Raw genomic sequence first — 13,153 nt, forward strand, 5'->3', positions numbered from 1 at the left:
AACTAACGGCCTGGGCGAGACTGTAGCTGGCGAATCGTTCTCCAACTCTTCTGTAGACATAATTTTGACCATCTGGCTTCCATAATAGGATTCTGGTCTCATCAGTGAAAAGAACGTTTTTCCAGTTGTCGATATTCCACTAAATATGTGTTCTTGCAAATTCCAAACGACGAGCTTTATGAGTGGAGGAGACGTGGAACTTTGGCGTGCCGTCCGGGCTTAAGTTTGCTTCTTTTGATCTTCGTCTAACTGTTTGTGAACTCACATTAACTTGTCTAACATTTAATAGCTCATTTCTGAGGTGCATCGATGTCAATGAACGATTTCGTGTAGAATTAAGAACCAAAATCGGTCATCAATTGCAGTTGCGCACCTTGGGCGTCCTTGACCAGGCCTTCATACAAAATTTCCTGTTTCGCGGTACCTTTTTAGAGTATTCGAAACTATAAATTCAGTTCTGCTAAGACGTCGTGCGATACCTTTTTGTGCATATCCTTCCTCGTACAAAATTACAATATGTGCTACTTGGACTTCATCGCAGTGCCGAATTGGTGGGTACTTGTTTTAAACTTAGTTGAATAAAAACAATATTTAATTAAACTTAATAAATTAAACTAAAAATAACCGAATTAGTATGATTTTTCTTTTACGTGAAAAAGGATTTTTATGATAAAATGTACAAATGACACTAACCACTGAATAAACATCAAAATATTTCAAACGAGTTGAGTACATCAGCCTACTATATGAGTATTATCAGTAATCTAAAATTATTTTGAAATAATAGTGACTACAAATAAAAATTGGAAAATTCCAAAATATTCGATATTTTTGTCCATGAGTGTATTTCGTTTATCTTCCTTTTTTTGGAATGTCGACTGTTATCAAGCGGTCGCAGCCAATTGGCCTATTGTAGATCTTCCATTTATTTGTCATACCCGTTCCAGAATTCTGAAGCCCAGTAGCAGCTTGTATGTCTAGTCGGTGAGCATCATATGTTTTTTGAGTCTCTAGGTAGTCTACCAAAAATGTGTGCCGCCTGAAATCTAGTGCCTCGCAGTCATGGTCGATTGTTTCAGATTCTCTTCTATAGACTCTGCAGTTTAACTCCATAGATTAGCCTCAGTGTATACAGGTGTCCCTTCATGGATCATGACTAGTTAGGAAGTCTGATGATTTTGAGCTGATTTCTGATTGCTTGAGGACGATGCTTTTTGGTACTCGCTGTATAATATTCCATTTTGGCTTCCCCGTTTATAACGATGTGCGGTGGAGGGAAATCCAGTAAAACCTTATAGTCCTGATGTTGATGTGCCCCTCAGAACCTATGTCATTCCAAGTGTTCAATTTTTCACAAGCGAAATACAATGCTATATTTTTCGCTGTATCAAATCCTATATTCTCAACCTCAGTATTAAAAATCATTACCTTAATCCAATCCTTAGTTCCTACCTTAATTGCTCCTAGTAGTCTTATAATATAGTCTTTCATCATCAACAGCTATTCCATTTATCATCGAATTTAAGCCTCCTTTCAGTGTGTACATTAATTTCTGTTCCTTGCTTTATTTGAGGATGGCACTTTTTGCCACACCTTTGGGCACACCACTGATTCATGTTATTGTTGATTTTACCATCATGTTATAAATCCAGTAGAATATTTTTGGTTTGAAACCTCACATTGTTTCATTAAGATATCTTGCTACTATTAAAGTAGTCACTATTATTTAAGTCAGAAATTCCGAAGCATATTTAACTGATTTTTATCCTTCCCTGGTTTCTTATTGTTAATTTTTTTTTATAATTAATTAACAAAAAATTAATAGAAACGTAATGCCTTTAAATTCCAAGGAACACTGTATAGAACCTCCCTAAGGTGACATTGGACCAAGTCAAGTTCTTCTTCCTATCTTTTTACTCCACTTTCGTATTTGACAAGAAACAAAATGAAAAAGAAGATATGTCAATCAAACTTGTTTGTCAGTTTAAATAATTGAGTAGTTATTTTATTTGTGTTTGAAAAATTAGCCTAGCATTATTGGCATAATGGGAAATTTTTTAACTAAACTATTTTTTCATTTAGAATTTTATCTATACTGGTGAGTTTTAAAACCAATGGGATATTACTTGTATACTATATACATGTATACATATCTCCATTTGTCCTAAGACCCTCCCTATGCTTAGCAATTTAAATCCATCCAGCCATTTTTATCCTAATTTTTATTTTTATCAGACGGTATTTAACGTATATTTGGCCCTTATACAGTGTGTATCATCCAAGTAGACTAAATTCGATTACCAATAAATAAAAGTGTTCGAAAAAAACGCTTGTAAATGTCGATACCACCTTTTCATATGTTTAAAATGGCTATGGCGAACACGCTGGCTACATCATAATCTTAAATATAAGTTTCGTCCAACATTAATCAACATTTAAGACATGTCCAAGCTAATAGCAAGTGTTATGTCTTCTTAAGTAAGCTAAGTCTTCTTCTTATATTAGATCCTTTGACTCTCTGATTAGATCTATGATTTTATACTTGTACTCGTAGCTGTGATATTGACTGCCAGCTATCTTGCCACCTTTTAAAGAAAGGGTCGTCCTAGTGGTATCTTGTTTGTTGGTTTTGAATCTCTTGCTATTCGGGCGGTTCTCTCTCTGCCCATTCTCGTGACATGTCGGTTCCATTCTCGTCATTTCTATCTTCCCCAACGTACTATGTCGTGTATGTTACAGAGGTCTCTTATTTGCTCAATAGGCATTTTATCTCTCAGAGTTTTCCCAGTTATTGACCTCAACGTTCTCATTTCTGATGTTCCCAATATTCTCTCGGTGGTTTCCACTGTGTCAGCTCTTGTTACTATCGCGTAGGATATTATTGGTCTTACATACGATTTATATAAACATACTTTCCCTTCCAGCCTCATATCATTATTTGTCCAGATTACAACTCTCAGGCATGCTGACACGTAAGCCGCTTTGTTTGCCTGATTTCGAACGCGTTCTTAAAGATTTCTCCGGCTAGATAGTTCGACTCCAAGATATTTAGCTAAGTCAGGAGGTTTAATTTTGCATACAAGAATTTTTACATACACTAATATTATCTGCAATTTGCGGGTTTGCTGGATAAGGTTTGTCAAAGCATTTTTTTGTCATTGTTTTGGAGCAGTAATAAAGAACTAACGCCATTCAAATTGCTACCAATGAAACAGGGACCTATAAATATGGTCTGCAACAATTCCTGACAAAGCATTAGCCTTTCCAGGGTTTTAAATATTATATTCATTTGTTATCCAGTGAAGATTTTTCATAGACCAATATTGTCAAAATTCCGTGTAAAGGTGCCTTCATCAAAAAACAAAATATCGGGTCACATTGTTATCTAGCTTTGTCTCATTTTGCTCACAAAAATATCAAACTAGGAGTATGTGCTTTTCGACTACAAGTATGAGGATTTTCATCAAACTCTAAATTTATTGGATTGGGAGCTGCTTTTTTTACCTGTTTTACATATCCAAGTTCGCGAAACTGTTTTTTTACTAATTTACTTTCCCATTTTCACGAGTACGACGGAGAAACACATATACTTTTCCTAGACTTGAAACAGGCGTTTGACAAACTAAACAGAAGAAAAATGATCCAAGACTTGACAATGACAATGCAAGATTCCCAAGCAATAATAGATACCCGAAGAAAACCTATTATTTATATCATTATAAGGACTCAAAATGGACCAACCAAAACCCCCCAAAGGCAAATTCTAGGTGCGCTACTAGTGATGGTGTTACATGAAGTACTATATAACTACCTGGTTTAGGAGAAAGAATCCACCCGAAATGCTAGTTTTTGAAATTTTCATTTTGGCCAGCTTTTTATGTATAATACCACTCTGCGACATACAGTTGTCTATGCTGATAAATAGGGTTTGACAATAAATTTTAACTTTCGACAATCTTTGACCTCGAGCTTGTTCTGTTTATCTTCAGTCCTGCTGATTGTCATAGTGAAAGTTGGCTAAATAGGACACTGACGTTGACTAAGCTTGAATGGGTTATGTGTGATTGCGCGCGCTTGCGTGTGTGTATGTGTATGTAAATATAATATTTAACACTAATTTAAGTTTAATCAACAGGATAAGTGATCACCAACAACGCGCAGCTGCTAGGCAACGCGAGCTTCAGGAACTCGTGGGTTGTTCACAACAACATGAAAAAATAAATAAAGATTTGCATATAGAATTACTATCCAACAAAATCAACAATGCGTTAAAAATTAAAGAATCTTTGATCCCATTACCAGAAAAAGAACCAGAAGTCGAACTACCGCCTTTATCTGATGAACAACTTAAAAAGGTCAGCAGGGCCTTTAAGGGCGATCCCAATGAAGTCCTGAGTAGAAAGTATAACCTTAACATTACGCGACGAGACCTATTAACGTTATCAGGTTTAAATTGGCTTAATGATGAAGTCATTAATTTTTACATGAATATGATTATAGAAAGAGGAAAAGATTCTAGGTATCCATCATGCCATGCATTTAATACATTCTTTTATACTAAATTACTAAAAGATGGCGCAGAATCTCTTAGAAGGTGGACCAAAAAAATTGATATTTTTGCTTGTGACATAATATGCATACCTATACATTTGAGTATGCATTGGTGTATGGCGATTGTCGATATGCGAGCCAAAACGATCAAGTAAGTATTTTATCTTTACATATAGCGCGATGCAAGTTATAATATGTAGGTACGATTGATTCCCAAAATTTATAACAATTAAAAAGTAGACAGAGTCCACAAAGATAAAGAATAATATCTTGATAATGCAGGTACGTGTATCTGTAACCACTAAATTTTATTAAGGTTGATCTTCACCCTCGATTAATTTGTTTCTGATCCTAGAGATGGCTCTACTGCGGCATGCTGCTGTGGTAAATTTTTTAACTTAATTGTAGATTTCTACATGATGACTCTGTAATATTTTCAAACCCTAACATAAATTGCAGTTTTCTATCATTATATCCATTGGCTGAGTTGCCAATTTGTGTAAACAGTAATTTTATCAAATACGCTATAACTTATAATACTAGTAGACCAAGTAAGCAAAGATATCTTTAACAATATCTTTATGTATAATACTTTACTGCTCTGCTGTGTCAGTCGGAATATAATATACCAAATAAACATTCATATTATCTAAAAAATTTTATTGACAACGAAATTATGTAGGTACTTGCGGCTATATCTGTAAATATCGTATTACCATTAAATTCGTACATCATGTTATATTACATTTTTGTTGATAGTTAAAAATTAAATGATTTGATATTATGTAACATTTTAGTGGGAAATAACAAAAATGTTATGCGAACATGTCTTTCTTTTGGTCTGTTTATTATTATCTATTACTATCTCAGTCTTTATGGATTAATAAATTTTACTATGTCTTCCTCTTCGTTTATATTTCTATTTCTTATTTCATGCTTCATTAGTCTTTTATATACCGCTTGTTCTGGCTTTATTGGTCTGTTTATTCTTATAATTTTTCTTTTAATAATACTTACTTTTTTGTATATTGTCTTTATTGTGATAATATATCATATTATTTTAATATAATTTAGAAGTTTGAATATCATATTACACAACGTGTTTATTTCCAATTTTAATTGAGAGCGTACCGCCTACTGCATTTTGTTTTGACCTTTATTTGGACATTGTCTGAATATGTATACTCCGCAAATTAGTTTATAATAGAAATAGCAAGCAATTTTACTTGAATTTTACAATGAATCATTTACTTGAATTTACCGTACGTAAATAAAAAATCCTTTTTGATTCGCTTTCCGTATCAGTTATTTTATTTTAATTAAATTGTGGACTATCACGGGTTGTGTTCCTCTGCATGTGCTAGCAGTAGAAAAGAGACATCTCTATGAGAGAAGAGAGCATTTGACAACAGCTATAAAAAAAGAAGAAAGGGAAAGATCAATGGAAAGATGGCAAAAAAAGGAGAACAACAAGGAAGATGTTGCCCAGTGAACCAAGATGCTGATCCCGAGCCTAAGGGGACTGGTTAGATTGTCTGTTTTAGGGCATATCTTCATAGGTTCAGAAAGACAGATACAGATAAATGCCTGTACTGCGAATATTCCGACATTGTTACTCACACAATGCTGGAGTGTAATAGACGTACAGTGGAGAGAAACAGAATGTATAAAGAAATAGGTATGAACCCTTTGACTGTAAGAGAGATGATCGTGAAGATGACGGGAAGTGCGGAGGGATGGAATAGTGTTCACAATTACATCCGAGCAGTCTTTAAAAAGAAAAAAGAAGAAGAGAAACACCAACCGGGCCAACCACAGAGATAAGATCTAATTACTATTTTAATGGGAATAAGCCGCAATTGAAGGTTAAAATAAGTTTATTGACGTTTGAATCTTTAATCTTTGATCTTGCACTGATAACTTGTTTATACTCCAACAATTAATAGAAAAAAGAATAGTACCAAAGTACATCTAGCCTTCATCGACCTAGAAAAGGCGTATGATACAGTTCCAAGACTTAAATTGTGGCAAGCTTTACAACAACTCGACATTAGTCCATACCTTTTAGGAATAATCACCACACAAGTATACAGGGATAACACTACTTACCTAAAAATCGGAAATAGACTATCAGTGCCAATAAAAGTAACTAAACGACTAAAACAAGGATGCAGTTCCGATTAAAATAGTAATTACTTTAAAATGCCACAGGAAAATAGCTTCAGAACAATAGATAAGATTTAGATAAGAGAAGGGAGTGTTCCAAAAATGTCGTCAGCCTTACAGTGGCCACCCCACTTTCGGAGTACGGTACGTGCGACAGTCAAATGCCCACAAGTACTCTTACTGGGTGGTTTTGGTTGGTAGGCAGGATAATAGATACCTGAATATTTGGCACTGCTATCTTTAGTACTTTAAATTAAACTAAAACCCAAATTTTAGGGACTCAAAATGGAGGTAGCATTAAAAAAATTTCAAACCTTCCCCCCTCAGACAAATTATGGGTACGCCACTGATTATGCAAGGAACACTATTGTTTATAAATACTAAAATAATTAACTAAAAACGCCTAAATAGGTTTTTAAAACGTCCCCCCTCAGACAAATTATGGGTACGCCACTGGTTATGCAAGGAACACTATTGTTTATAAATACTAAAATAATTAACTAAAAACGCCTAAATAGGTTTTTAAAACTAAATAGGTTTTTATAGATATATTACTTATAGAGTGTAAATTTTATGATATCGTCCTTTCAAAATAAAAGTTGCAGTATCTACTATTCTGTAACTCTGTAAGTTTCAGCATGACCGATTCAAAATTCAAACCGATAACATTCCTATTAAATTTTGTTATAATCTGCCAAAGTGTTGTACAAAGTAATTGATGTGGCAACCCTGTTAATGTGACGTTTCGTTTGAAGCGTTTGGAAGCCGAACGTAATGCTATCTATCGATGATAAATACTACCATTGCTTCAGATGGAGCCATCTCCCTACATTACAATTTGAAGGCGGCAGTTCAAAACATAATTCTTGTTTAACGAGATTTTTCATATGTTTAGGAAAAAATCATGAAAAAATATTTAACGTTTTATTGCAAATATTTTCCACTTTTACAGTTTTATATATGTTGTTATTAAAAAAAATTTCGGTTTCTTACCGGTAACTTCATTATAAGTAGAAACATATTATTTTTCCTATTGGAACAAAACTGTAAATTCAAAAATTTTCAAAAAATTCATAAGTATTTCATATAATTATATCTTGATGCTGTAAAAAAATTAACAAAATCCTATGTTTGGTTTTCCCGCTTTATACTTGGACAAAAGTATTTTTTTTTTATTTTTTTCAAAAATGAAAACATAAAGCTTGCTTAAAAGTTGTCAAAATACTTCTAGTCATCACATACCTTCTCAAATTTTTTGAATTTGGAGTTTGTCTTTTGGGGATGCAGATCAACATTAATACAAATCAATAAAAAATTGTGCAGGCTTACCAACAATACTTGATTATTCTATTCATTGAACTCTATACTATTTTTTTATATTTGAATGGATAAATAAAGAATAAAATAATCTTCTAGATAAAAATAGAAAACTGCAAGACATTATTTAAAAAATCATTTTTCGAGTTTAATTATATGCATAAATGACAAAGTCCGTTATATCTGCTATTATAAGAGATATTTATTGTTAAAATAACAATAACTGTAAATTATAAGATTATAATTATTACAAACGAGAATTTTACCGCTATAAAATTACTTTTTCTCGTCAGACTCTAGTTATGTCCCAATATATCTGTCAAAGACTTGTAATTTTTTAATAGTCATAGACTTCCACCCGTCAGAAAATATGAAAAGTTGTTTTGGCTGCTGCTAATGAAAGTATCCTGAAAAAATTAGCTGGTTATCTATGAATTTCGTCATAGTAGTTTTTCCATGTTCGTCGTCAGACGCGTTAAATGACCTATACGAGCCCCTTGACATATCAGTTGGTCCAACGTTAGATTGATAAGAAAATTAAATTTTAGAGAACAAAAATAATAGCGCAGCGTAAATTTTTTAAAAGTTTTAATGCATCGAACATTTTTGAATTTCTTGATTTCCCTTATTTTTAGTTACATCCCCTTTATTTTTATTGACATCCACAATTCTTCGAGGCATAGTTTTTACCAAGTTCTGATAAAATTCTAATGTAAACGAATCCCATATTTCTTGCAATTTTTTCTTCAATTCGTTGACGGACCTGGCAGGATGTTTTTTCAAAGGTTTTTTCATTTCGCGCCACAAAGTGTCAATCGAGGACAAGTCGGGACTGTTCGAAACCCATTTCAGAAGTGGTATGCTACGGTCTTCAATCCATTTTAAGCTCTTTTTTGAGGTATGACAACCTGGGCCGTCCTGTTGGAAGACAAAATCTTCCTCTGATGTTAAGTGGTGTTCCATAATCGGTAAAAGAGATTCTTCTAAAATATTCAAATATTTGTCCGTGTGTATAATCCCATCGATAAAATGTAACTTTCCCACAACTTTAGACTACATGCTGTCCCAGATCATGACAGATGCAGGAAATTTGTCTTTTCTCTTCGGACAGTCGGGATGGAAAGCTTCATTTTTCCTGCGAATGACGCGTCTCCAAATGTCTCCAACATACAAACTTCAAATCTGGACTCATCACTCCATTATATCGAATGTAATTTTTCGTCTATTTTTCTTTTGTTGTAATGTTAAAAGTTGCTTTTCCCTAGTCTAAAATAAAGTAAAATTTATTAAAAACAATTCGTACTAATTTTTTCAACTAATAAACTTACTTTGTAAGTATCAAATCCTAATTTGTGGGCCTCTCGGTGGTATATTTCTGAACGTATATTGGGGCTTTTCCCGTTTTTGGCTTTCAAAGGGCTTTGGTGGTTTCTTCCACTTTAAATTCGTTTTCGTCTACTTCTTTCTTGCATATTCTGCTCTTCCCTTTCCTGTTGTTCTAGTGGCTGTCCAAGTAATTATTTATAGTATTCTCTCTTTCTTTCTATCATGCTGATTTTCTTACATGTTTTAACTTACAAGGGTTTTTCCCTTTTTAAACCTTTTAGAGTTCAATATAACATCTTCGCATTTCCCATTTTTATTCCGAGTTCCTCCCAGCTTTTGTTTGGACTTATTTGAGCATTAGTTTGACTTTTTCTTTCTGTACTGTCTATATTGAATAGTCTTCCGTATTTTTGTTGTTTTAAAGATATTTCCTCCAAAGCTGATTGCTATTAATTTCTTTTTTATTTCCTTATTCGACCAACGTTTTTGTTTTCTTCCATTTTTTTACTAACCCGTACACTTCTGCTACTGTTGTTATTATAGTTTTAAACTTTTCCCATAACTCCTCTATGTCATTATTGTCTGTTGTGTGGCCTTTCAAAAGGCAAAGTAACCCCTTTGAAAGCCACATTTAGGCTTCATAAATCACCATAAGTGTCTACTCAGTTTATCTGCAATTTTTTGTATTTCAAAGTATCGGTTATAACATAGTATGTTCTTATGTAATTTATTTAATTTATTATAGGTATTACGACAGCATGGGTAATAGTAACGACAAGTGTTTGAATGCAATTATAGGATACCTCGAAAAAGAACATTTGGATAAAAAGAAATCAGAGCTGGATACTTCAGACTTCGAATTAGAAAATGTTACAGACATTCCTCAACAAATGAACGGTAGCGATTGTGGAATGTTTGCCTGTACTTTTGCTGAATTTACTACAAGAAACGCCGCAATAACGTTTAGTCAAGAACATATGCCCTATCTGAGGAAGAAAATGGTTGTAGAAATATTGGCGGGAGAACTTTTGATAAAGTGATTACATTTTTTGTGTGTAATTATATTATTTTAATTTATTATTAAATTGCAAACTAGATTTTTTAAATTTAAGTAGGTATTAAAATAAATATCATTTTTTGTAAGTAAACTTTATAAAATGTACTTGTTTTTCTGTTTATGTGATACCAACCTCTCATGTATATAAATCACTGACCAATAAAACAAAATTAATCGAAAAAATATGTTAGTGAAATTACATCGCTTGAATTTTAACAGTTTTCAGCAAAGTTGTCACAATTTATACAATGCTAATTTAATAAAAAATTTACAGATTTGCAGAAGATTTAAAAAAATGGATCCCTTTAGGTGACTGCTGATTATTACAGCCAAAACTGTAAGCGAGAGGGCTCACCAAACCGGCGTGACAGGTAGCTCATACTAAAGTAACATGACATTAAAAAGGCTAGTTAAATTCAAAATGTCATCTTCTGAGTTTTTACTATTCCGACATTCCAATTAAATGAACATATTATAGCCAATAATATCCAATACCACCAGGCAGGCATCGTAGGCTAACAAATGGCGCATTAGAAACAAGAAATAGACTATGTAATTTTTTTAACAAGCCTGCTGGTACCCTGCATTGGGAGCATGACAACTACGTTTTATAGCTCTGTGCATACATATGCCTAAATAAAAATAGGACATTCTGGTAAAAAGGTATGGTGTTTTTAGCCCTTATCTGTTTTATAAATAGTTTTATTATTGTAAACATTATGGTTTTACAATACAAGCTAATTTTTTTTAAAACGAAAGATTTTTATGCAGCTTCTTTTTTATTACGAAAATATAGACAGAACTCAAGTCTGGTCGTGTTTAAAATATCTAGATAAAAATTGAACATGCCAATAAAAACATGTCATGTTTTTAGAAATTGAAGAATTAAAACATATCTGCTAATCAAGAAAGTTATTGATGAATAAATAACCTTCTTCTACTTCTTGGAGATCTTTCAATCTGTTTAATTCTGAAGCTGCTTCTGGTTAATTTCCTGGGAAGGAGATTGCCAACTATCCCTCCATCTTTTAGGTGGTCTTCCTGGAAGTCTTGAACCGGGAGGGTTATTTTTTAGGGCAATTTTTGGGAGTCTATTCTCATCCATTCGTCTTACATGACTGTACCACATCCTTTTATGCTGCCTTCCCCATCTTACAATATCTTGAATTTTGCACTGCTCTCTAACGTTTGTATTTCTCACCCAGTCTCTTCTTGTTTTGCCCACTATTGTTCTTATTGTTTTCATCTCGGCAACCCTTAGCATCTGTTTCGTTTTGTTGGTATCTTCGCGCACTCCTATGCCATATGTCATGATCAGTCGTATGCAAGTCTTGTAGATTCTAATTTTACTATCTGTGCGCATATACGGATTTGACCAGACTATCTCCCGCAGACATCCCGACAATGCGGATGCTTTGTTGATCTGACTCCTTAGGTCCTTTACTGGGTCGTGTCTGCTTGATATATCTATGCCCAGATATCTGAATTGCATCACCTGTTCTATGGGGTTGTTCTCAACCACTAACTTACATCTGAGCGGATATTTTGCTATTGTCATACTTTTAGTTTTGTTGGTAGAAATGGTCATATTTAGTTGGCGGCTTATTTGAAAGAGCTGTCTCTGAAGATCATCTTCTGATTCGGCAATAATTGCTGCATCATCTGCGTAACACACCATACCAATTCTTTTGTTGCCCATTCTGTATCCTAGATTGAGAGATGTTACTTTGTTTATAATTTTGCCCATGAGTAGGTTAAACAAGAAGGGGCTTAAACTGTCGCCTTGTCTAATTCCTTCCGGTGTTAGAATATTTTAAGTGAGTTGGCCTCCTGCTCTAACTTTGGTTACATTGTTGTTATTTAGGTTATGGACTATCTTTGTTATGTTGGTCGGCGTTTTATTTTCTATTAATATATTTAGAATGTCTTCCATGCCGAACTCTATAGCTTTTTCTTTTATTTGTTTTATTATGAATACTGCATCTGTTATAGACCGCCCTCTTGTAAAACCTTGTTGTTCTTCAGCATTGGCGATTTGCCTTTCCAATTTGTCCTTAAGAATACTAGTAAAAAGTTTCATAGTTGTATTTAAGAGGGTTATTCCTCTGTAGTTTTGTGCGCAAGTTTTTTGTCCTTTTTTAAATATGGGGATTGTGTTGCTCTTATGCCATTCCTCTGGTGTTTCTGTGTCGTTTAAGATTTTGTTAAATAGTTGTGACAGTTTACTTGCAAGTTTAGGGCCCCTACATATTTTAAGAGTTCATTGGGTATACCATCTGTTCCAGGTGATTTTCTGTTTTTTAGCTTCCTGATCTTTGCTTCTACCTCTTCGTCATTGATTGTAGCACTTATATATGTTGCCATGTCTCTATAGGTACTCCCTTGGTCTGTACGAACTCGTTAACTGGTTTTTTCTGTTCCGAAGCATTTTCCATACTTTCTTTTGGGTACCATATAGGTCGTAGTGAATTTAGCCCAATGTTCTCTTGATTGATTTTATTCTTGCGTTTACTTCGTTTCTTACTTGGACATATTCTGCGAGAGTTTAAGTGGACATTAAGTACTTGTGACGGTGTTATCACTCGATTTCTGATTATAAAATCTATCATTGATCGCTGGCCTCGATTATTGTTAAAAGTGTATCTATCTTGGTCTTTATGAGGAAAGTATGTGTTGTTGATTCTCATTTCATTTCTAGCGCAAAAGTCTATTATTGCTTCGCCGTTTTCATTAATT

At 33.7% G+C, this 13,153-nt stretch overlaps 1 protein-coding gene across 1 annotated transcript in view; it reads left to right on the forward strand.

Moving 5' to 3' along the window:
• LOC140441854 (uncharacterized) overlaps positions 1-10,522 on the forward strand; it is a 30,486-nt gene extending 19,964 nt beyond the window's left edge. The window contains exons 5-6 of the mRNA XM_072532804.1: positions 4,136-4,702; positions 10,106-10,522. Of these exons, the coding sequence (XP_072388905.1) occupies positions 4,136-4,702; positions 10,106-10,400 (862 nt within the window). The 3' untranslated portion in view covers positions 10,401-10,522. The remainder of the gene's footprint in view (positions 1-4,135; positions 4,703-10,105) is intronic.
• The last annotated feature ends 2,631 nt before the right edge of the window (positions 10,523-13,153 follow it).

The sequence above is a fragment of the Diabrotica undecimpunctata genome, chromosome 5 (assembly GCF_040954645.1).
Source record: "Diabrotica undecimpunctata isolate CICGRU chromosome 5, icDiaUnde3, whole genome shotgun sequence".
NCBI lineage: Eukaryota > Metazoa > Arthropoda > Insecta > Coleoptera > Chrysomelidae > Diabrotica > Diabrotica undecimpunctata.